This window comes from Sminthopsis crassicaudata, chromosome 3 (assembly GCF_048593235.1).
Source record: "Sminthopsis crassicaudata isolate SCR6 chromosome 3, ASM4859323v1, whole genome shotgun sequence".
NCBI lineage: Eukaryota > Metazoa > Chordata > Mammalia > Dasyuromorphia > Dasyuridae > Sminthopsis > Sminthopsis crassicaudata.
The window spans coordinates 154,654,768-154,681,990 of NC_133619.1; the positions used below are offsets into that span (position 1 = coordinate 154,654,768).

Genomic DNA, 27,223 nt, shown 5'->3' on the forward strand with positions numbered 1-27,223 from the left:
ATATATATATATATATATATATATACACATATCATTCCTTCCTTGAACCATTATCGATGAGAGTAAAGTTTTTTCTTCAGGGGATTTTTATATTTCCTTTTCCATTTGACAGCTTCTAATTTTTAAGAAGTTATTTTCTTTTTTGCAAGTTGTTGACTTTTTTTCTCACAATTCTCTTGCATTGCTCTCATTTCTTGTTCCAGTTTTTCTTCTAGCTCTCTTATATGATGTTTAAGCTCCTTTTTGAAGCTCTTCTATTGAATTCTTTCTGGTCTTGAAACCACTTCCTGTTTTTCTTAGATAGAAACTTGGTCTTAGTCTTTCTTGTCACCACAATAGCTGTCAAAAGTCAAATTCTTTTTTGTTTGTTTGTTTGCTCATCTTTTTTGGCCTTCTTCATTTCTTTTAAATTTGAGCTCTGCTCCTGGAGTAGGAGCACTGCCTTTGCCTTCTTGTGTCAGGGACTGCAGGCTCTGACTGTTTATATCCATGGTTTCACTGAAATGGTGTAGTGAGAGTGGTGGTGGTGGTGGCTGACATTGTTGCAGGCCATAGAGAAATGACAGTCTATCAATTGCTGACCCAGAAATCTACTGATGGTTTCTGGCATGTGTTGAATATAGTGGATTGTTTCTGTGTTTCCCTGGGGATACACTGAACACATGGAGATCTGACTCTGGCAGCTGTCTGTTTGCCCATGGTTATACTAAAGCAGGTGGAGGTCTGGCCACTAGAGGTTGCTTGTTTACCCAGAGTCATGCTGAAGCATCTGCTGGTTCTCAAAACTGAAGTCTGTCCATTATACAAAGCATGCTGAGGCATTAGGGCTTTGGTGGGGAGAGGGAATCCTGGTATTGGCATTTGCCTTATTCAACCACTGTAGTTCAGGATCTTCCATTGGTTTGCTGAGGTGCAGCTTGCTGTTGGCTTGCTGGATGTTTCTTGTCCTGGATTGTACTCCCTTTTTACCTTAGTGAGACAGATCTGTCCTGCTGATGTTCTAAGTTTCTTGGATTCAAAGATTGTTTCATCTTATCTTTTTGCTGGTTCTGCTGTTCCAGGATTTGTTTTGGGATGTAAATTTATGGCTGTTTGGTGATGAATAGGGGAGACATGTGGCAATTTACTGCTCATCCTACCATCTTGATTCCAAGAAATGCTTAGTATTGTTTTTAAAACAAGAATGGCATTGGCCCTCTTTGCAAACTTGGCAAGTGGATAAAATTATTAACTGACATAACAAATCTTTCTTGAAAAAACTGTAATGTAAAGATAAAGATATCCTAATATTCTTTTTTCAAATCATTTGTTTATATAATTTATAATTTAAGAAAATTTCTTAGGTGACATAAAGGTTATACAATTGCCCATTTTCATCTAACTAATATATTTCATTAGTAGGATTTAAATCCAGGTCTTTTGACCCTAAAATAGGTTTTATATGCATTATGCCATGCCATCTCTGGTTTCAAATATTTATTGTTCTTTTCTCATGATTCAAATTATTTAAATGTACCATATTTACTTCATTTCTAAGAAGTGTTTTTAGTTCTAATCATCTTCATATAGAATAGTATGAGGAAAATTTTAGGCAGCTCAGTGGCATTGTTGAGAGCAGTGAACCTGGAACCAGGAAGAGGTGAATTCAGATTTCACTTCAGACATTTACTGCATGACTAAGGGCAAGTCATGCTGGGGTTAAGTGACTTGCCCAGGGTCACACAGCTAGGAAGTGTTAAGTGTCTGAGACCAGATTTGAACTCGGGTCCTCCTGAATTCAGGGCTGGTGCTCTATCCACTGCGCCACCTAGATGCCCCCGGCATTCAATATTTTAAGAGTAAAGACAGCAATTTTTTAATTTTTAAAATTTTTATTTTTAAATTTTTCTTAAAATGTAAAATTAACTAATGTACTTCAATAGTAAAATAATATAAGGAGACATTTAAAAGCTAAAATTCTTCTATTAAAATTATTTGTTTTAAGCAGGGCATGAGGGAGAAAATCAAGAGGTACTAAATGATTGTGTATTTTTTCTTCCTACAAAATATTTTCCAGTTCAAGCTATTTTTAGTTGAAAGGTACACTTCCAACCATTTATGTTAAAATAATTTTGAAATGCAACCTTCTAGCTGACAAAGCCAACAGCTGTGAAAATGATACCTAGAAATTTATGCAAATAGGGGACTTCTGAATTAATTTTCTTCATAGAACAAACTGTCAAGTTCCTTTGAGCATGTATACCCTATTTCTTAATTAACTATTTTGCTGATGTTACTCATGCTACATTTTCATAATGTGGAAAATGTATTTCATTTCCAGATACTGCCAAAAAAAAATAAACCAGGTGAAAGTAGCAACTTCTTGCTTTCTCTATATTTAATAATACTCACAAATGGACATTACTCAAAGAGCCACAAAATATTTAACTTCACTGTAACATAAAAGAGTAGATAATAGAAAAACCTTGTACTATAAAAGTATCCTTGAATGTCTTGTTTTGTTCCTGATTTCTGGGAAATGTTGTAAAGCAGTTTCTGATGCTTTGATACATAAAGATCTTTCTGGCAGGAAGTTTATATTTCAATGGGAAAATTACATTCAAGAAATTGTATTGATTTCAATACAATACTCTGCCTACTAATTTCTCTCTGTAGACAAATGGAAGGATTGACCTGTCACTAAAAAAAAAAAAAATACTGAATTGTTCTTTTTCTAAGTCATCTCAAAAACATATTTCCTAGTATCTTTTCTTTGATTCACAGATCGTAAGAATGCATTAAATAGGAAAATTGGAAAATTCTTTCAAATGTGTATGCATATATTTGTGTGATGATGACATGCTATCTCTTTTATATAGTTGTCTGTTCTTTTTCTCCCTATGGATATCAAAGTTAGATATTTGTCAAAATAGATCATATAGAGCATAACATGGTCCTTTAACATAATTTCAACACGTTTGATGATGATTATTTAGCATACTTGCTATGGCTACAAAAATTAATTCTACAAAATACATAAGAAAATGCTTAATTACTTCATTTTTGCAAATCAAATTACTTTTTTTTTAACATCTCCTATTTTCCACTATATGGACAATATTCTGAACCTGCAAGCCTCAGTGTAAGACGTGAAAATAAATATATCCTTAAAATATTTTTTTCTGGACAAAAATCAAACAAGATCTTCAATAATAATATTAGCTTACCATTTGCTCCTACTTGATTACTAGAGGTCACTGTAGGGAGTCTAGACATGTAAAAAAGAGAAAGGATATAATAGAACTTTTCATTCATTATTCTCTTTTATTTTGGATGGTGATACAGTACTCAAAGAACTGATAGCTAAGGAAACATTAATAAGTTAGGGTTGGACAGTGAAAAATCATTATGGAAAAAGAGATATGTTTCAAAACAAAACTGCAATTCTCAGGAGAATATGAAGAAAAGTTACAATGCTTTTGTTATGATTAATGTGATAATTTCTGGGAATAGGTGTTGCTGCTAACTATAGTTCTGCTATGTGGACAAAACTTATATTTATGCATATTCCTCTTATGTATATGTGTATGATTAAAATATTAATGATATATAAAGGAGAATAGTGTATGTACATTATTTTTCTGCTCAACTAAAAACTACAATTAAATATTAAAATTTTAAAAATTAAAATTAAAAATTAAATTAAAATACTATACAGATGTATTTATAAGAAAGAAAAGGAAACAATTAGAGGAAAGAAAAGTAATTTCAAAATGTGTGAATTATGGTATGAAATATTTTTAAATGCTTAGAAAATTAATTTTAAAAATCCTTCTACTTGGTTGCTCTTTGACCTTTGTCACAACATGCTATACCATCTTATTTGATACCCTTTCTTAATTTGGCTTCCATAACACCAAAATGACAGATCCAACAGAACCATAAATTTAGATCTGGAAAAACCTTAGGACTATTTTCATCCAGTCCTCTCATTTTAAACATAAAGAAACTGAGCTCTCTTGCCCTCCTTCACAAAGATACTAAGTGGCAGAGGTGTAGTTTAAACCCACATTCTCTGGTTCCAAAACAACTTTTCTTTGCACTCTGTTATATTGCCTTGGACTTCCCTTTCTAACTGGTCTCTTTTCTATTTCTTTGGCTAGTCACTCTATCTAACCTATACCATGGTGCTTTTGCCAATTTTTTTTTCTTTTTCCTAAGAACCATTTTGTGTGTGTGTGTGTGTGTGTGTGTGTGTGTGTGTGTGTGTGTGTGTGTGTGATTTCATCAATTCTACTGCCTTCTGAATTACTCCTTAAGTAGATGATACCCAAATCTGCATCTTTAATCCTAACCATTCTTTAGAGTTCAGTCATGATTTTTTTTTTTTAAACTATCTACCTGATATCCTGATCTGGGTATATCTCTAGTATTTCAAATTCAATATTTCTATAAGGGAATTTAGAATTTAAAAAAATCTTTTAACCTGTTCTCCCAGGAATTTTTATTTCAGTCAATGGAACTCTCTTCCAAAATTGTAACCCTAGCAAAATTGAATTTTTATAAAGTATTCCATGCTACTATGTGAAAATGTTATTTGTAACTGTTATAAAAGTTATGTCAATGTATCTTATTTACCATTAAGTCCTTTCTATTTTCAGTCTCAACTCCCAAGTTTTTCTTTCCCTTTATTTTTTAATAGTAATCTGCCTGATTTGTTTGATGTTGCTGCATAGCATTCCTTCACTTTATATATAATTAGGCATATATCTTTGGACAAGTAGCTTCTAGAAGAGATATGTTGCCAAAACCAAAACAAAAACAAAACAACAACAACAACAACAATAGAATCATTTCCCTTATATTCTGTTTTAATAGTAGGTAAATAATTGGTGATTTCTGAATTCACTCATGGTAAAGTTACCAAGCTAAATTTTTTCTTTACTCATCTCGGTGATACATGAATTCTCTCTGGTATGTAACTGTTTGCTTGATGCTATCCAGTTATTTCAAAGTTATTACATAACAGAGGGAAACAATATTTGACTTAAACAAATATCTCCAATTAAAACTACAGTTGTCTAAGTGGTGGGGTTTTTTTTGGCCTAAGGGTATACTTAATAAAATTTGATAAGGGAATAAGTGGATTTTTGAAAATTATTTTTATAGGTTACCCACATTCTCATAATCACAAAGCTGAATGAAATGTATAGAGATTACAAATCCTGCTGTTTACATTTGAATTTTTAACAGCATTCAACTTGTAGAGAAAATAGTTTTCCTTCAACAAAATGAATTCCATATGTCCATCAGTTGGAGAATGGTTGGGTAAATTGTGGTATATGAAGGTTATGGAATATTATTGCTCGGTAAGAAATGACCAGCAGGAGGAATACAGAGAGGCCTGGAGAGACTTAAATCAACTGATGCTGAGTGAAATGAGCAGAACCAGAAGATCACTGTACACTTCAACAACAATACTGTATGAGGATGTATTCTGATGGAAGTGGAAATCTTCAACATAAAGAAGATCCAACTCACTTCCAGTTGATCAATGATGGACAGAGGTAGCTACACCCAGAGAAGAAACACTGGGAGGGGAATGTAAATTGTTAGCACTAATATCTGTCTGCCCAGGTTGCATGTACCTTCAGATTCTAATGTTTATTGTGCAACAAGAAAATGATATTCACACACATGTATTGTACCTAGACTATATTGTAACACATGTAAAATGTATGGTATTGCCTGTCGTCGGGGGGAGGGAATAGAGGGAGGGGGGGTAATTTGGAAAAATGAATACAAGGGATAATATTATAAAATATATATATATATATATATATATATATATATATATATATAAATAAAATAAAATAAAAAAAAATGAATTCCATACAAAAGTTATCAAATTCCTTGAGAGATATAACCAAAGAGATAACTTTGTTAAGAAACTCTGATATTTAAACCCAAGAAAGACATACAAAAGCAATGTATGCTCACATGTTCATTGAAGAAGTCCTGCATTAAGTTTAAAATAAAGAGAAAAGAACTTCCTGGAAATTCATATCATCACACTGATTTACTAATCTCTAAGATTCTTCACAGTCTCTTCAGAGACAAGAAGAAACTAAATCAAAAGCCTGAAAAATACAAGAAAATGTGCAATATCTCCAAAGAAAAACTACTGCCCTGAAAAATAAATCAATAATATAAATTGAAGAATTATTGGATTACCTGAAAGCCATGATTTTTTTTTCTAAAAGAACCTTGATATCACATTTCAAGAATTTTTCAAAGAAAACTGCCAAAATGTCTTAGAATCAAAGGGAAAAGTAGAAATTAAAAACATCTACTAGTCATGTCCTGAAAGAACTCTCCAAAAGAAAATTCCCAGAAAGATTATAGTCAAAATTCAGAGCTCCCAGGTCAAGGAGAAAATGATTTGCTGCAGGAAGTCAAAAAGAAAAAAAAAATTAAATGCTATCAAAACCAGTCAGGATTTATTATCTAATATTATAAAGAAAGGAATGTTTAGGATATGATTTTCTGGAAGGTAAAAAGATCTAAAATTACAACCAAGAAAACCTATCCAGCAAAGGTGAGTATAATCCAATATGGGGACTTTTGAGCATTTCTGATAGAAAAATATGCCACTAACTTAGGAGAAACATAAAAAGTTAAATATGAATGAGAAGTCATAAGGGATTTAACAAGATTAAAACTGTTATATTCTTATATATGAAAATAATACAATATAACACCTTGGAACATTATAATTATTAGAGAAGTTATAAGGAATTTATCTAGAGGGCATGGGTGAAAGTAATGCTTTTAATATTTCTATTTTTCACTATAAAATGTTTATACATAAACATATGTCAAATTTTCTAAAGCTACCATGAGCCATTAAGAAAAAAAAAAGATATACTCCTTTCTATTTCCATTCATTTTCTTTTCACACATCTGTCATAATGAATTTTTCTAAAATTTTATTCAATTCCTTGACATTATTCGTTCTTTTTTTTTTGTTGCTATTTCCTTCATTGCTAGATTTACCTTGTTCTGAGACATGAAGATTAAGGTCCCCTTTTATATTACTACTATTATCTGTTTCTACTTGTAATTCACTTGACTTTTCTTTTAAAAATTTCAATGTGAAGAAGGATTTGGAGAGAGTAGGTCAATAAATTTCAAGCTCTCCAGATTTCCTCCACAAACAAAACAAATTTGTACCTCAGAGCAAACATAGACTAACAAAAAATCAAGAAGACTTGGGACAGATCAGGGCTCCACCTCATACAATCCAAGAAGATCTGAAGTAAGAACCTAGGCCAAGGATTAATAAGCGTGAATGGTTGGGATTCCTGAGACTAGCTGGATTTGCTGAGAGCCATAGCAAGAACCAAAGAAACTTTTATCTCTTGGACAATATGCAACATTTAGGAATCTGAGTCTGGGAAGACTAAATTAACCTCAGCTGATTAGGAACATCAGGCCCACTGTGCTACAAAGACTCACCTATAGGAGAAGGAACAAGCAAGCCATGAGGTAGAGATGCTGCTGGCTATGGGTACTTGTAAAGAAGTGGGAGCTTTTGGTTTGGGGTTCCAGGTCAGAGGAAAGATCTGAAGTGAATCTAGAGGCACCGTCCTGCAACCTATGATTAGAAGTGCTTATAATAATACTTCTCTTTTAATCTCTTTTTCATCTCTTATTGCCAAAGCTAGCATTTCTAATACAATATTGAATGGTAATGGTAATAGAGGGCAACCTTGCTTCACTGCTGATTTTATTGGTAATGGTTCCAGTTTATCACCATTATATATGATGCTTTTAAATAGATGCTACTGAATGTTTTAAGGAAAATCCATTTATTCCTGTACTCTATAGTGTTTTTAATAGGAATGGGCGTTGGATTTTATCAAATGCTTTTTCTGCATCTATCGAGATGATCATATGCTTTTTGTTAATTTGGTTATTGATATAGTCAATTATGTCAATAGTTTTCCTAATATTGAACTAGCCTTTCATTACTGGCATAAATCCTACTTGATCATGGTGTATTATCCTGGGGATGATTTTCTGTAATCTTTTTGCTAATATTTTAGTTAAGATGTTTGCATCAATGTTCATTAGGGAGATTGGTCTATAATTGTCTTTCTCTATTTTCATTCTACCTGGTTTAGGTAGCAGTACCATGTCTGTGTCATAAAAGGAATTTGGTAGGACTCCTTCAATCCCTATTTTTTCAAATAGTTTATATAGCATCGGAGTTAATTGTTCTTTAAATGTTTGGTAGAATTCACTTGTAAATCCATCTGGTCCTGGGGATTTTTTCTTAGGTAGTTGGTTAATAGCTTGTTCTATTTCTTTTTCTAAAATGGGACTGTTTAGACTATTTACTTCTTCCTCTTTTAATCTAAGCAAGCTATATTTTTTGAAGGTATTCTTCCATTTCATTTAAGTTATGGAATTTATTGGCACAAAGTTTGGCAAAGTAACTCCTAATTATTGCTCTAATTTCCTCTTCATTAGTGGTGAGTTCTCCCTTTTCATTTTGAAGACTAACAATTTGATTTTCCTCTTTTCTTTTTTTAATCAGATTTACTAAAGATTTGTCTATTTTGTTGTTTTTTTTTCATAGAACCAACTCTTAGTTTTATTAATTAATTCAGTGGGGTTTTTTACTTTCAATTTTATTGATCTCTCTTTTTATTTTTAGAATTTCAAGTTTAGTGTTTGGGGATTTTAAATTTGTTCCTTTTCTAGCATTTTTAATTGCAAGCCCAATTCATTAACCTTCTCTTTCTCTATTTTATGCAAGTAGGCCTCTAGAGGTATGAAATTTCCCTTTATTACCACTTTGGCTGCATCCCACACACTTTGGTATATCATCTCATTATTGTCATTCTCTTGGGTGAAATTATTGTGTCTATAATTTGGTGTTTCATCCATTCATTCTTTAGGATGAAATTATTTAGTTTCTGATTTTTTTGGGTCTATTTTCCCCTGTAATTTTGAATGTAATTTTTATGGCATAGTGATCTGAAAAGGATACATTTGCTATTTCTGCCTTTCTGCATTTGAATTTGAGGTCTTTATGTCCTAATATATGGTCAATTTTTGTACAGATTCCATGAACTGCAGAGTAGAAAGTATACTCCTTTCTGTCTCCATTTAGTTTTCTCCAAAGATCTGTCATACTTAACTTTTCTAGTGTTCTATTTAACTCTTTAACTTTTTTCTTATTTATTTTGTAGCTTGCTTTATCTAGTTCTGAGAGTGCAAGGTTGAGATCTCCCACTATTATAGTTTTGCTGTCTATTCTTTCTTGCAGCTCTCTTAACTTCTCCTTTAGGAACTTAGATGCTACACCACTTGGTGCTTAGTATTGATATTGCTTCATTATCTATGCTACCTTTTAGCAAGATATAGTGGCCTTCCTTATCTCTTTTAATTAGATCAAATTTTGCTTTTGCTTGATCTGAGATGAGGATAGCTACCCCTGATTTTTTTTTTTACTTTATCTGAAGCATAGTAGATTATGCCCCAGTCTTTTACCTTTACTCTGTATGTATCAACCTACTTCAAGTGTGTTTCCTATAAACAACATATTGTAGGATTCTGGCTTTTAATCCAGTCTGCTGTCTGTCTTTGTTTTATGGGGGAGTTTACCCCATTCACATTTATGGTTAAAACTACTAATTCTTATTTCCTGCCATCTTGTAATCCCCAAATTATGCTTTTCTCTTTCCTTTCCTCCTTCCCCCTTCCCCTATATTAAACTTATGAGCACCATTTGCCTCACATAGTCCTCCCTCTTTAGAATCCCTCCCTCCTCCTTAGAGTCCCTACCCTTTTCTTAAACCTTTCCCTTACAATTTCTGCATTCCCTTCTATTTAGCCTACCCCTTCCCTTTTTGCTTTTCTCCTCCCACTTTTCAATGAGGTGGGAGAAGTTTCTCTGTAAACCAAATATGTCTAATATTTTCTGTCTTAGCCAATTCTGATGAGAGTAAAATTTACACTATGTTCATCCCTCTCCCTTCTTTCCCTCAGATATAATAAGTTTCCTTTGCCTCTTCATGAGATGTAGTACTTCCACTTTTCCCTTTTTTCTGGTACAATTTCAATTCTTTTTAATATTATAACAATAAAATCAAATTATATATGTACTCTTTATGTATACCTATAACAGATATATAGACTTCAAAAGTTCTTTATATCTTTCCATACTTCTCTTGAGTCCTATCTTTGGAGGTCAAACTTTTTGTTTAGCTCTCATTTTTTCATCAGAAATGAGTTGGAGTCACCTATTTCATTGAATGTCCATCTTCTTCCCTGGAAGAAAATGCTCACTTTGGCTAAGTAAGTTATTCTTGGCTGCATACCAAGTTCCTTTGCCCTTCAGAATATCAGATTCCAGGCCCTTCGATCCTTTAATGTGGATGCTGTTAGATCCTGAGTAATACTTATTGTGGCTCCTCAGCATTTGAATTTTTTCTGGCTGCTTGTAGCATTTTTTCCTTGGTCTGATAGTTCTGGAATTTAGCCACAATATTTCTTGGAGTTTTAATTTTGGGATCTCTTTCAGTAGATGATTAATGGATTCTTTCAATGTCTATTTTACCTTCTGATTCGATGACATCTGTGTGGTTCTCTTTAATAATTTTCTGAAAAATAATGTCTAGGCTCCTTTTTTCTCATGTTTTCAGGGAGTCCAATAATCCTTAAATTATCTCCCCTAGATCTATTTTCAAGGTCTGTTATTTTCCCAAGTAGGTATTTAACTTTTTTTCCTATTTTTTCATTTTTTTTTTGGTTTTGATTGACTGATTCTTAGTGTCTCCTCGAGTCATTCATTTCCATCTGTTCAATTCTAATTTTTAATGAATTATTTTCTTCATTTACTTTTTAATTTTTTTTTGTAATTGTCCAATTGAGTTTTTAAATGAGTTGTTTTGTTTTATGGAAATCTGCTCTTTTTCAGAATAGAAGCTATTTATAGTTAGAGCCCTTTTTGACTTTTTATTCATTAAAAAATTCTGCAGTCTGCTTATGGGGTAGTGAGGTATTTCCAAGCTGCCTCTACAGACAACAGGCAGTAGCAGTGAAGTGCAGTGGCTGTTCTGGGATTAGTGGTTGTGTGCTGAGATTGTGCTGAATCCCTCCCAGTGCTAAGTGGGTATGGCCAGGTCCCAAGAGATCCTAGCATTTTGTTGTTATAGTCTTTACCCTCTGTGTTTATAGCTTCTCTGCTAATCTACTGGCTTGCTGCCAGGGCAGAGTAGCTGACACTGTGGTAGAGTTCTCGCTGCAGATTTTCCACAGAGACTACACCCCACACCCTTCTGGACTGCTCAGCATGAGGGGTTCTCTGCACTCTCACTGTCTATCTGCCTGTGTCTGCACCTGGGCTAGCTTTGTTTCATCCCTTTGTGTGAGTAAAAACAGACCTTTTCTGTTGAATTTCAAGATTATCTTCTATTGGTAATGTGTTGTACTCCCAATATTTGTGGGTTCTGACAGTGAAGCACTAATTTAGAGGCTATTTCATAAAATAGTTTGAGGGTAGAGGAGAGTTCAGAAAAATATGTGTGTCCTCTTCAGCATCTTGGCTCCAACTATACTAATACTCATAACAAAAAAGTGAGCCAGCATAGAAGAAAGAATTCAATCATAACAACTTATTATTGCAATAGGGAAGACTAGTACTCATTTAGTACTCATCTTCAAAGGAAGACAGGGAAGTAAAATAAAAAGTTCCTTCTATACCAAACAGTAACATTAAATGGCTACCTGTCCAAAGAGAATTTATATAAGAAATCAAAAACAGACTTTAGAAATCAAAAGTGAGGCAGAGAAAAAGCTACCAAAAATCCAAGGAAAGCAAGAAAATTATGAAAATAATTTATCAAACTAGAAAGGGAGATATAGAATCTTAAAGATGAAAATTACTCTGAAAATTAGTACTGGGTGAAGGGAAACTAGTGAAGCTATAAGAGACCAAGAAATAACAAAACAGAATATAAAGAATGACAAATAGAACAGAATGAAAAATAAGAAAGACAACAGATCTGGAGAACAGATCAAGAAGAGAATGCATAAAAATAATTGGACTACCTGAAACCTGTGACCAAAAAAGAACCTTGACACAAAAATGCAAGAAATAATAAAAGAAAATTGTCCTAGAATGATAGAATGTGAGGGAAAAGTCAAAATAGGAAAAATTCACCACTCACCACCTCAAAGAGATCTTTTGTAGAAACATCTAGGAAAATTTCAAAATTTAGAATCAAAGAGAAAAATTTGCAAGAAACAAGGGAAAAAAGGAAATAAAATATGCTAGAGCTGCAACTAGAATTGTAGAGGACTTATTAGCAGCTACAATAAAAGACTCCTGGAATCATTTATACCAATAATTAAAAGAACTATACCTGCAGCCAAAAATGTCATAGCTAACAAAAAATTATCCATAATATTGAATGAAAAAATGAAATTCAAAAATTTTGCAAATTTTCAGGATTTTGTTTCAAGCAAATATGAACTCAATAGAAAATTTAACATATAAGAGCTTATGTCAAAGATTAATTTCAAGGAAATTAATGTGTTCAGATTGTTTGTTTCTTTACATGGAAATGTATGCCACATGTTTAAGAATTGGATGGCTCAAAAGAAAGATTTATACAAATGAGGTACAGAGGAAGAATAGACACAGACGCATTAGAGGGAGGAGGAGGGCTCTTAGTTCTGAAAATCTACTCACATCAGCAATGGATTAAACAAGCAACACTATACATATACCACTAAGGGTATAGCACCCTACAAAATCCATAAAGAAATAAGAATATGATGGGTGGAGGAGGAAGCAAAGGGTAGGTAAGAAGATAAGATGGGATCCATGGTTGAGGAGAGGTTAAGTATTAATAAGACAAGTTAAGGAACAGTATTAATGTAGTTCAGTTAGCAGGTAAAGGAAAGCAGAGAAATACAAAATCACTACGACAAGGATCAGAAGTTGAATTTATTAGAAAAAGAAGTAGGGTAGTAATCACTCATCTTAGACAAAGTCAAACTTAACGATTCAATCAAGAGAGAAATCTACATTATATGTCAACCATACTAATACTGTTTTAGATGCATGTTTATTAAGGCTAAATGTGTATGTTTAAGTATATGTAGATATGTATGTATATTCTATGTATGTATGTATAAATATATGTGTGTGTTTATATCTGTATGGGTGTGAATGTATATATATATATATATATATATATACACACATATGTGCGTGTGTGTATCTATTAAATATATCTATGCTTAACTATAGCCTGTTTAGGGGAGGTAGGAGGGATGAAAGGAGAACAAAAAGCCAAAAAAATACACAGAAGAAACAAATCAACAGCCAACAAGGAAGCAAAGAAAATATGGACACATGAATATAATTCCTTCTACCATTATATCTCCTTTCTTGAACTGGAAATTTATTGTTATGTGTTTTGAATCCTTTCTAATGTTTTGCTGGGCACATGACAATATTCTATTCTGTTTTGCTTTCTTTTTCTATCTTTTCTTTATTCTTTTAAAAAATAAACAAAAGAAAAAATAAAAAACAGCAAATGTAACTGAAAAAAATTACAGCAAATTTCTCTGAAAATAAATTAGATGCTATCATATTTGATGCATATAGATTTAAAAGCTGCATTAATAAATAACTCATACTTATATTCCAATATCTTCCAGTTTCTGCACATCTTTCTTGATCCTTGCAGTTCTTAGAGTTTTTTCCCATGAATAATACTTTGTACGTAAGTATTAAAAGTTTTAAGTGTAAATGTAAAAAAAATGACTTTTTATTTTCAAAGTACATTAAAAGTACAACATTTACCCTTGCAAACTTCGTGTTTCAAATTTTTCTCCATCTCTTCTCCCTTTCCCTCTCCTAGATAGCAAATAATCCAATATATGTTAAGCATGTACCATTCTTCTAAGCATATTTTTACATTTTTCCTACTGCATAAAAAACCAGATCAAAAAGGAAAAAAAATGAGAGAAAAAAATAAAAATCAAGTAAACAAAAGCAAAAAAGGTGAAAAAGTTAAGTTGCAGTTCACATACAGTCTCCAAAGTCCTCTTTCTGGATGTCCACTCAGTTTCCATTTCCTTGCCATTATAAAAAGGAATGCTGCAAACATTTTTGTACATGTGGGCCCATTTTCCTTTTTTATGATCTTTTGGAATAAAGGCCCAGTAGACACACTGCTGGATCAAAGGATATGCTCAGTTTGATAGTCCTTTGAGAATAGTTCCAAATTGTTCTCCAGAAAGATTGCATCAGTTCACAACTCTACCAACAATCTACCAACTATCTACCACTATCCCAGTTTTTCCACATCTCTTCCAACATTCATCATTATTTTTTCTTGCTTATTTGAGAGGTGTGTAGTGCTACCTCGGAATTGTCTTAATTTGTCTTGGCAGATAGACTCTCAAGTATTTTATGTTATCTATAGTTATTTTAAATGAAGAAATGCTGATGATTTATGTGGATTTATTTTGTATTCTGCAACTTCGCTAAAGTTGTAAATTGTTTCCAGTAGTTTTTAGTTAATTCTCTAGGATTATCTAAATGCATCCACATATTATCAGCAAAGACTGATAATATGATTCCTCATTATCTACTCTAATTCCTTTAATTTATTTTTTCTTCTCTTATTGCTAACACTAACATTTCTGATACAATATTGAATAGTAGTGGTAATAGTGGGTAATATTGTTTTATGCTTGACCTTATTGGGAATGCTTCTAGTTTATCCCCATTACACATAATGCTTGCTGATGGTTTTAAATACATGCTACTGATCATTTTAAGGAAACTATTATTTATTCCTATATTATCTGGTGTTTTTAAAAAGAATGGGTATTATATTTTTCAAATGCTTTTTCTGCAGCTATTGAGATAATCATATAATATATGTTATATAGTCAATTATGCTAATGGTTTTCCTGTTATTGAATCATCCCTGAATTCTTGGTATAAATTCTACTTGGTCATGATGTATTATTCTGGTGATAACTTGCTATAATCTCTAATATTTTATTTAAGATTTTTGTATCAATATTGATTAAGGAAATTGGACTATAATTTTCTTTCTCTGTTTTGACCCTACTTGGTTTATATATCAGCACCATATTTGAGTCATAAAAGGAACTTGGTAGGATTCTTCTTTCTTTATTTTTCCAATTGATTTGCATAGTTTTGGAATTAATTATTCTCTAGTTGTTTGGTAGAATTCACTTATAAATCCATCTGGCCCTCCTGGACATTTTTTTTCTTAAGGAGTTGATTAATATCTTGTTCAATTTCTTTTTCTAAAATGGGACTATTTAAGTAATTTATTGTTAATAAATTTAATCTGTTAATCTGGACAATCTTTATTTTTGTAAGTCTTCATCCATTTAACTTAGATTATCAGATTTATTGGCATAGCTCCTAAATATTGTTTTAATTTCCTCTTCATTCATCCTCATTTTTGATACTAGCAACTAGATTTTTTTCTTTCCTTTTTAAAAATCTAATTAATTATTTGTCTATTTTGTTTGTTTTTTCATAAAACCAACTTTTAGTTTTGTTTACTAGTTCAATAATTTTCTTACTTTCAACTTCATTAATCTCCTCTTTTATTATCAGAATTTCAAATCTGGTATTTAATTCGGAGTTTCTAATTTGTTTTTTTTTTTTTTTCTAGCTTTTTAAAATTGTATTCATTGATTGATCTCCTTCTTTTTTTATTCAAGTAAGCATTTAGAGATATAAAAATTTCCCTTAAGAACTGTTTTGGCTGCATTCCATAAATTTTGCCATGTTGTTTCATCATTGCTATTCTGTTGGATGAAATTATCAATTATTTCTATGATTTGTTGTTTCACTCATTTGATCTTCAGAATAAGATTGTTTAGTTTCCAATTAATTTTTGGCCTATTTTTCTCTGGCCCTTTTTTACATGTAATTTTTATTGCATCAACATCTGAAAAAATATACATTTACTATTTCTCCCATTCTGTATTTGATTTTGAAGTTTTTATACTCTAATACATGGTCAATTTTTGTGTAGTTTCCCTGTACTGCCGAGAAAAAAAAGTATCCTTTTTGTTTTCATTAAGTTTTCTCCAAATGTCTATCATAGCTATTTTTTTAAAAAAATTCTATTAATTTCCTAACTTCTTTTTTGTTTATTCTGTAGTTCAATTTATCTAGTTCTGATACAGAAAGGTTGAAATCTCTCACTAGTATAGTTTTATTGTCTATTTCTTCTTGAAGCTCTGTTAACTTCTCCTCTGGGAATTTGGATACTGAATGCTATACCACTTGGTGCATATATGTTGAGTACTGTTTTTATTTTTTGTTTTTTTAATTTTTTTCTTCAGTTGAAGTATAATAGATTCTGCTGTAACCTTTTACTTTTACTCTGTATATATCAAATATAAAATAAAATAAAAACCAAGATATTATAAGATTACATCTGCTATCCACTTATGTTTTATGGGAGAGTTCATCCCATTCACTTTCACTTTATTAACTATTTATTTCCTACCTTCTTATTTTCCCCAAGTTATACTTTTCTCTTTTCTTTCCCCCTTTCTCTCCTCATCATTATTTTGATTTTGACCATCATCTCTCTCAATCTGCTCTCCCCTTTTACAACCTCCCACTTTTTAAAATCCCTTTCTCTACCTATTTCTATTCTTCCTTCTTTCACATTCCCCTTTTCTTTCCCATTTCTTCTCTTACTTTTCTATATAGGATGAGACTAGTTTCTATATTAACCTAAATGTGTCTGATATTCTCTCTTTGAGCCAAATCTGATAAGATTGAGGTTCCCACAATGCTCATCCCTTTTCCTTCTTTCCCTCAATTCCAAGAAGGTTTATTTATTTATTTTTATTTATTTTTTTTTTTTGCCTCTTCGTGTGATGTAGTTTACCACATTTTACATCTCCATCTCCTCTCTTAAATTCTGGTGCAATTCCTTTTCCACCCTATTTTTTTTTCCTATCTTTACAGTAAAGTCAAACTATACCTATACCCTGTAAATATACCTCTAACAAAGATACAGTTCTCAGGAATTAAACATATCATCCTTTAAAAACAATTTTCCTTCCCTTTTTATGCTTCTCTTGAGTTCTATATATGAAGATCAAATTTTCTGTTCAGCTCTAATCTTTTCACCAAAAATAAATGAAAATCCCTTATTGTTTTCCCTGAAAGATAATGCTTAATTTTGCTGCATAGCTGATTCTTGGCTGCAGTCAAAGTTTCCCTGGAATATCATATTCTGTTCCCTTTGTTCCTTTAAAGTGGAAGCTGTTAGGTCCTGGGTAATCTTGATTATGTCTCCTTGATATATGAATCAATTTTTTCTGGCTACTTGCAAAATTTTCTCCTTGATCTGATAATTCTGGAATTTAGTTACAATATTCCTTGGAATTTTCATGGGAGTTTCAGGAAGTAAATGGCAAATTTTTTTCAATGGCTATTTTACACTCCAGTTCTAGAACATTTTCCTTGATGATTTCTTGAAACATGTTATCTATACTCTTTTTTTTTTAATTATGGTTTTCAGATAGTACAATAAATTTTAGATTGTCTCTTCTGGATCAATTGCAGATCATTTTTTTTTTTTTTGCTGTATTTTACATTTTCTTCTTTTTTTCTTTTCTTTCTTTCTTTTTCTTTTTTTTTTTTAATTTTTTTTTGTTGGTGGTGGTGGTTTTTTTTTTTTTTTTTGGTTTTGTTTGCCTGATTCTTGATGTTTCATTGAGTTATTCATTTCAATTTGTTCAATTCTCATTTTTAGTGAATTATTTTCTTCAGGTAACTTTTTTATCTCCTTTTTCTTTTTCTTTTTTTTTTTTTTAGCTGAGGCAATTGGGGTTAAGTGACTTGCCCAAGGTCACACAGCTAGTTTTTTTTTTTTTTTTTTTTCCATTTGGCCAATTGAACTTTTAAATGAGTTGTTTTGTTCATTGGATTTTTTTCCATTTCACAAATTCTGTTTTTCAAGAAGTTGTTTTCTTTTTCCATTTTACCATTTTGTCAAAACTATCTTTTAAGAAGTGATTTTCTTCAGACAATTTCTGTGTTTCCTTTTTCTGAGCTTTTATTTGCTTCAATTTTTTAAACTCTCTTTTAAGATCCTTTTTTAATCATTTCAAGAGAGCCCTGTGAGATGGACACCAATTTATATCACTCTTAGGAGTTTCATTTGGAGATGCTTTGCCTTTAGTGTCCTCAGGATTTTAGGTCTGTTCCTCCCTGTCTTTATAAAAGCTATTTAGGGTCAGAGCTCTTTTTGGGTTTTTTCCACATTTTTAAAGAGTTCTGCTCTTAGGAGAAAGGGGAGATTGCTCCAAGCTTCTTGTATAAGAGACAGTAGATTCACACTGCCCTGGAGCCAGTGCTTCTGGCTTCCTTCTCTTGCTGGGTTAACAGTCAAGTCTCACTTATTATGTTGGGGTGCAGCGGCTCACTATTTGCCTACTGAAGTTTTACAGCTAATTTCCTGATCTACTAGCTTCTGAACCAAGACAAAATAGCAAATGTTGCTGTATTTGGACTATGAGCCTCCCACTAGATTCCCCCAGCATGAGGAGGCTCTACTGAACTGCACCTGTGCTAGGCTGCAATACCCCCTTCCCCACACTCACCTTCCAATTGAGACACACCTTTTCTGAATTTCTTTCAAAATATCTGTCACTGGAAATTTGTTACACTCCAGATATTTGTGGGTTCTGTCATTCCAAAACCATTTAGAGACTTGATCTGGTGTTGATCGAAGGGAAGCCAGGAAGAGTTGAGATAAAGATCTATCTGCTCTACCATCTTGCCTCTGCCCTATGTAAAGATCTATCTGCTCTACCATCTTGCCTCTGCCCTATGTAATTTTTTTAAAAACACTAGTTGATTGATTATTAAGGAATATACAAATAGTGATACTATTTCACTACTGCTGAAAAGAAAACTGAATTAGTTGGAAACAAAAGAAGTTTTACCTATGATTACAGAGCTGAAAATGAGATGAATGGTAAACACAGAACCTTCTTCTCAATCTCTAGTATTTAATTTACCATACAAATACAATTTTCAATCTTTAATTACTTTGCTTTCATTTTTCTGGTGAGAATTAAATAAACTGTTTCAATTATGTAGAGATAAGGTCTAGATAAATTCTCAAAGACCTTTTCTCTGAAGGTTTCTTGTTTTTTTGCTAACCTCAAAATTTATGTTGCCTTTTAAACCTTAAAATATTTTTTTCTTCATTATTTTGATAATTTAGAAATCATAAGTTAAATATTAGCTTTATATAAATAATATAAATGGTCACTGAAAACAATACTTATACAATCAGCCTGCTCTTTCTCAAAGATAATTCATTCCTAGGAGCATGCCATTCTAACTATGTTAGCCTCAAGTTTCATTCAATCCCAGTATTTCATTCTGATTTATTCTTCCCATAAATATTCAGGACCACTTGGGAAAATTTTACAATGGACAGAAAATTTTTAAAACTGTGTCCTACTTCAGCAACAGCAGCATCTTCATCAAATTCAGATTATACTAAGTCATCAGAAAGGTTCCAGTAGTGATGAGCATTACTGAATCTAAAAATGTATTTTTGTGTCTTATTAGTATTCCTACTCAGCATTAAAACTAAAAAAGACATTGCATCCATTACTCCTTTTTTTTAAAACCTACCCTTGGAAAAGTTGTGAATCTGTCCAGTTCTTCTACAAAACAGAACATCTGTAAACTAATTGCTGACATCACAATTAAGAGGCTGGCAGTGAATACAACTAAACTCCCAAGTTTCTTCCCAGGACCAAATATCTTGTATACAAAGTCTTCTAAAGCAGGAGAAATCTTAATAAGTCGAACAACTCGAAGAACCTGCAAAATAATAGAAAAAAACATATTAATTATCCTTCTAATAAATAAGTTCATTTCAATTTTCACAGGAAAATTTCACTTTGTCTAACTTTTTTCCAAAAAAAAAATTGTATTTCACCATTAGTGAACTTATAAAATAGAAAATACCGAGAGGTCAGCTAATATATATTGTGTTACTAAAATGTTAGTAAATGTATTAATAAAATAAGCTTCATAATTTTTTCAGCCGACAAAATTGTAAAGGTCTGTTCACTGACACTTTTTTTCTTTACAAAATAAATCTATTTAACTATATATAATATTTTTCACTAAGAGAAATTAATCAGTGCCCTTAAAAGGCAACCAGTAGTAAGAAAATGTATTTAATTCAGAATATATTGAACAATGCTGTGCCAAACATTATTATGCATACTATGGAATAAGAAATAAATATACAACATTCTTCTTGCTCTCAAGAAACTTAATATAATTGGGAGGCAAAACTCATATGAAAACATCTTAGAACAATATAAGGCAATATGTAATTAATTGGCAAGATCTGTAGAATTATTTAGTGTAATTTCATGCAAAGTAATATCTACAAGTACAATTCTTTTAAAGAAAGAATTATCACTGATATCAAATTTTATAGATACAAATGGTATTATTTATAGAAACAATGCAATATGATTTATTAAACTAAATAAAAGAAGCTTAAGAAAATTAAAAAGTGCCAGATAAATTTTATATGATCAAGTAAACAAAATCTATTAATTTGTTGGAATGGATTGATTTTGATCTATATACTTTCTCTCTCCTTAAAATAAATTTAAAAAATTAAACAATCATCCTGTTTCCAGGCTAAAAATTTAAGCCTCTCTTTTCCAAGAGTAAACAAAACAAAAAAAATCATCTCCCCAATGTATAACTTTTTAAGTTAAAAAATTGAACTTTACTAGTATCTGTAGATTAATAATTTGAAACCATTCATATTTTATTGATTCAATCTATTCTCTGGCATAAATGTGTCATTAACAATTTTAAATAGCTATATCCAGACTAATTTACATTAGCTGTCTAAATATGGTTTATAGCTCAAACTTTGAAAGGATATATTTTCTTGTCTATTTGTATTAATATCATAATTACAAGATGATCCAAATAATTTTTATTTTCATCCCAGATATCAATGAAAAGCATTCTATGAACAGCTGTTAAATTTTAACAAATCTCTTAAATTTTCATTTTCTTGAAAAACCCCTCTTACTTTCTATTTGTAAAAAATGAAATAAAGTACTTGCCAGTTTTAGGGGGCTTGCTAAATTGTATTAAAAGTGAAATGTAACCCTAAAGTTCTAGAAACATGGGTTCTCTTTTTAGCATTATAAATATTTTCTTTTTTTAAGTTAGACCCCAAAACTGATATGTTTTTAACTTCATAATAAAATCAAATTAGGTGATAATTTCAAATCCCAAATTTTCAATATTAATGCAAATTCTATTTCTAACAAGTTACTTTACAATGTTAAAAAAAATCTGAAAAACCTAGGAATCAAGACAAAGATTATGAGATGAATAAGATGGTTTGGCAAATTACAATTTTGCTTTCCTAGCCATATCTTCATCTTATTTATGTGTCCTAAATTTGGGAAAACCAAATTTTTTAAACAGAGATGAGTCTTAGAAAATTCTTAGATCAAGCATTAGATCAGGCCATCATATTGGATCTTTTGAAAACTATGAAGGGAAAATATTATAAGAAAATGTCAATCTTCGTTTCTTATTTATTTTTCCCAATTACATATAATTTTTTATTTTTGTTTTTTAAATTGATGTCCAAATTCCTTCCATCCCTTTTGACTTTGCCCCTGAAAAGGAAAGCAGTTTAATAAAGATTATACTTGTGCAACCATGCAAAATATTTCCATTAGTCATGTTGTAAAAGAAAATGAACCAAAGAAAAATAAAACAAAAAAGTATACTTCAATCTGAATGAGACTACATCAGCTCTTTCTCTAGATGTAGATAATATTTTTTCATGTCTTTTGTAACTTTGTTGGATCATTGTATTACTGAGAATAGCTAAATCATTCACAGTTGAACTCTGTGTAATATTATTGTTACTGTGTACAATGTACTCTTCGTTCTGTTGAGCTGCACCTTGAAGAAAGCCAATAGATGAGATTAAATAAATGTGTGCTTTCCAAGCATGAGGGATAGCCATTGAAAAAACCACAAGTTAAGGAGAGTATGCTATTATAGGATCAGTAAAAAGGTAAAAAAACCAAAGGCCACCTCTTTACCCCCACAAATAATAAATATTCTTCAATTTGCCCCTCTGACTCTTTTTCTGAAGATGGGTGGCATTTTTCATCATCAATCTTTCAGAATTATCTTATTGCTTGGAATAGCTAAGTTATTTATAACTGATCACTGACAAAATATTGCTATTATTGTATACATTGTTCTTCTGGTTGATCTGCTCACTTCACTTTGCATCATTTCATGTAAGTCTTTACATTATAATCACATAACTTGTTGAACCATTACCTACATGTTGGTTATCAGTTTCCCATACTTTGCCAATACAAAAAAAGTTTCTATAAATATTTTTATGAACATTTTCTTTTTGTTTTTATCTTTGTGAGATATAGACCTAACTGATGATATTTCTATCTACGGTTTTTATAATCCTTTGGATGTAGTTCCAAATTTCTCTTGAAAATGACTGGATCATTTCATGACTTTATCAACAGTGAAATAGTGTCCCAATTTTACCATATCTCCTTGGGCATTTCTCATTTTCTCCATCACATTAGCCAATCTGATATATATATATAGTACTTTATAGCTGTTTTAATTAGCATTTCTATAATCAGTAATTATTTAAAGCATTTTTCTAATGACTAAAAATAGTTTTGATTTCTTCTTATGAAGACTGAAACTGTTCACATTCTTTGGCCATTTATCAATTGGTGACTTCTTTATACGCTTACAAATTTGACTCAATTCTTTATGCATTTGAGAAATAAGGCCTTCATTAAAGCTGTTCATTGTCTATGGTTATTGTTTTTCAGTCATTTCTGTCATATCCAACTTTTTGTGATCTCATCTGGGATTTTTTTGGCAAAGTTACTGGAGTGGTTTGCCCTTCTATTTATTAGCTCATTTTATAGATAAGGAAATTGAGAAAAACATAGTTAAACTTCTCCAGGGATACAAAGTTAGTAAGTATCTGAGGCTTAATTTAAACTCATGTTTTCCTGAATCCAGGACCAGTGATCTGCTTAATGTACCAAATAGATGCCCCATCATCTAAAATCCAGTTTTATAAATTGTGGGTCATGGCTCCATGTGGGGTCTCATAAGTGAATGTGGGCATTGCAAAACTGTGATTTATTATCAGTAAATGTTTTATTTGTATATATATTTTATATATCTATATATCTAGGATCACATAAAAATGTCATGAGTGAAAAAAGGTTTAGAAGTAGAAAAGGTACCTTAGTTTCCCTGCTTATCTCGTTTAATTAGATCTGTTTTTGCTTTTGCTTTGTCTGAGAGGATATATGTTACCCTAACTTTTTTTAAACTTCATCTGAAGCACAATATATTATGCTCTAGCCCTTTAATTTGCCTATGTCTTTCTGCTTCAAATATGTTTCTTGTAAACAACATATTATAGGATTATAATTTTTTAATTCACTCAGTTCTTCAATTCTGTTTTATGGATGAGTTCAACCCTTTCAAATTCACAGTTATTAATTCCTATAAGAGAAAGTTTCAAGAATTGCCCACTTTTATCCTCCCCATCTCCTCCATGATAAAAGCTCTTTCATGTCTTTTTTATGTGAGAAAATTTATTCCATTATACCTCTGCCTTTTCTTTTTTCCACTTCATCCCTCTTTCTCAAACATTGATTTAATTTAATTTAATTCTGGACATCATCCTATTATGTTAAATATATAATTATTCTCTGTCTTTCTTTCTATCCATCTATGTATCTATCCCTGCTACAGTAATAATAAAATTCTTAGGAGTTAATATGTATTATCTTCTCATACAGGAATGTAACATTTTAACTTCATCAAATCCCTTGAGATTTCTCTTTCCTCTTTATGCTTCTCTTGAGTCTTGTATTTAAAAGTCAAATTTTCTGTTAAGCCTGACAAATGCTTCAAAGTCCTCTATTTCATTAAATATCCATTTTCCCCCTGAAGGATTATACTCAGTTTGGCTGGATGGGTAATTATTGCCACTCTAGCTCTATTGCCCTCTGGGATATCATCATTTTATGTCCTCTGAGCCTTTAAGGTACAAATTGTTAAATCTTGTGTAATTCTGACTGTGGTTCTATAACATGTTTTTTCTAGCTGCCTGCAATATTTTCTCCTTGACTTGAGAGCTCTGGATTTATGACTATAATATTCCTGGGAATTCTCATTCTCATTCCCCTTCTTTAAAAGGGGATGGGTGAATTCCTTCAATTTCTATGTTAACTTCTGGTTCTAGAATATCAGGATAAATTCCCTTGAGTGTAGAGGGCCAGAAGTCAGGAGAAGTATACTTGAAACAAGGTGTTAATTCAGTGGAATTGATGAGATAATGGTTCTCTAGTTCACATATATCTAGTATGACATAATGATATAATCACTCTAGATTGGTTTATACTCAGTATACTATAATGATGTAATTGTAATAGAGTTTTTAACTGGGGACAAAATCAGACTTGAGCGAGACTGGTTGAGACTGGCAGACTGCAGATTGGCAGACTGCTGGAAGAGGCAGCCTCCTGCTCCTGGCTCATGAAGGACACTTCCAGGAGGCTCAAAGCTGCTGGCAAGCAGGGTCTGGTCTGACCGCGGGATCAGAGGTTTGAGCCTCATGGAATTGTCCCTTGTGTGCCAGGTGCAGGAGGCTGCCAGATTCAAGAGCAGGGGTCCTCAAACTACTGCCCACGGACCAGATGTGGCCCATTGAGAACATTTATGCGGCCGCCGGGTTATGGCAAACTCAGACCAGAAGTGACTTTTGACCTAAACTCATGTTAGCAATGCACACTTCCAGCACTGGGCTGAGGTTCATAGTTTTTGTTTTTACTATAGTCCAGCCCTCCAACAGTCTGAGGGACAGTGAACTGTCCCCCTATTTAAAAAGTTTGAGGACCACTGCTCAAGAGAGACTCAAGTGAGAGTGCACGAGCTTGATCTCAGACTCCAGATTCCAAAAAGATCACTTTGAGGATTTCTTGAAATAAATCTAAGCTCTCTTTTTTTTCGAAACTCCTTTTCAGGGACATTTTAATTCTTAAATTATCTCTTCTCAATCTATTTTCTAGGTCAGTTTTTGCCCCCAATGGGATATTTCATATTTACTTCTATTTTTTTTCATTCCAATAGCTTCTATTGGCTCAACTCTACTTTTTAAGGAGACTGAACCTTTGTACTTCTCTTTCCATTAAGTCAGTTGTACTTTTTATAGGAGCTCTTTTCTTTGGTGAATTTTTATAACTTATTTTCAATTTGGCTATTCCTGCTTTATAAAGAATTCTCTTCAATGTATTTTTGTGCCTTTTTTTAAAATTGCCTTTAAAGTATTATTTTTTTGAGTATTTTTTGTGCCTCTTTTAACAAGCTGGCACTTTTTAAATTAATTTTATAATTTTAACATTTTTTGACAGTACATATGCATAGATGATTTTTTTTTACAACATTATCCCTTGTACTCCCTTCTGTTTCAAATTTTTCCCCTCCTTCCCTCCACCCCCTCCCGTAGATGGCAGGCATTCCCATACATGTTAAATATCTTATAGTATATGTTTGGTACAATATATATGTGCAGAACCGAATTTTGTTGTTGTTGTTGCAAAGGAAGAATTGTATTCAGAAGGTAAAAATAATCTGGGAAGAAAAACAAAACAAAACAAAATGCTCACAGTTTACACTCATTTCCCAGTGTTCCTTTTCTGGGTGTAGCTGATTCTGTCCATCATTGATCAATTGGAATTGGATTAGCTCTTCTCTATGTTGAAGATATCCACTTCCATCAGAGTACATGCTCATACAGTATCACTGTTGAAGTGTATAATGATCTCCTAGTTCTGCTCGTTTCATTCAGCATCAGTTGACGTAAGTCTCTCCAAGCCTCTCTGTTTTCGTCCTATTGGTCATTTCTTACAGAACAATAATATTTCATAACATTCATATACCATAATTTACCCAACCATTCTCCAATTGATGGACATCTATTCATTTTCCAGTTTCTAGCCACTACAAAAAGGGCTGCCACAAACATTTTGGCACATATAGGTCCCTTTCCCTTCTTTAGTATTTCCTTGGGATATAAGCCCAGTAATAGCACTGCTGGGTCAAAGGGTATGCACAGTTTGATAACTTTTTGGCCATAATTCCAGATTGCTCTCCAGAATGGTTGGATTCTTTCACAGCTCCACCAACAATGCATCAGTGTCCCAGTTTTCCCAAAGCCCCTCCAACATTCATCGTTATTTGTTCCTGTCATCTTAGCCAATCTGACAGGTATATAACAATATCACAGAGTTGTCTTAATTTGCATTTCTCTGACCAATAGTGATTTGGAACACTCTTTCATATGAGTGGAAATATTTATAATTTCATCATCTGAAAATTGTCTGTTCATATCCTTTGACCATTTTTCAATTGGAGAATGGCTTGATTTCTTATAAATTAAAGTCAATTCTCTGTATATTTTGGAGATGAGGCCTTTATCAGAACCTTTAACTGTAAAAATGTTTTTCCCAATTTGTTACTTCCCTTCTAATCTTATATGCATTAGTTTTGTTTGTGCAGAAACTTTTTAATTTGATGTAATCAAAATTTTCTATTTTGTTATCAATAATGATCTCTAGTTCTCCTTTGGACATAAATTCCTTCCTCCTCTACAAGTCTGAGAGGTAAACTATCCTATGTTCCTCTAATTTATTTATGATCTCATACTTTATGCCTAAATCTTGGACCCATTTTGATCTTATCTTAGTATGTGGTATTAAATGTGGGTCCATGCCTAGTTTCTGCCATGCTGGCACTTTTTTTTGATGATTTTCTTACATCACTCTCATTTTTTTTTCTATTTTTCCTTTATCTCTCTTATTTTATTTTTAGCCTCATTTTTGATTTTTTTTAGGTAACAATTTTAGCCTGGTAACCTATTCCCATTCCTCTTGGAAGCTTTTGGATTGTATTAGTTTTGACTTTATCTTCTTCTTTTGAGTTTGTGTTTGGACCTTTCCTGATACCATACTAACCTTCTTTGGAGGTATTTGCTAATTTTTCTGGCTT

General features: G+C 32.0%; 1 protein-coding gene across 7 annotated transcripts in view; it reads right to left on the reverse strand.

Annotated features, from left to right (window-relative positions):
- NALCN (sodium leak channel, non-selective) overlaps positions 1–27,223 on the reverse strand; it is a 518,736-nt gene that overhangs the window by 182,761 nt on the left and 308,752 nt on the right. For all 7 annotated transcript variants that reach the window (XM_074299465.1, XM_074299466.1, XM_074299463.1 and 4 more), the window contains one exon: positions 19,736–19,927. In XM_074299465.1, coding sequence (XP_074155566.1) covers positions 19,736–19,927 — 192 coding nt within the window. The remainder of the gene's footprint in view (positions 1–19,735; positions 19,928–27,223) is intronic.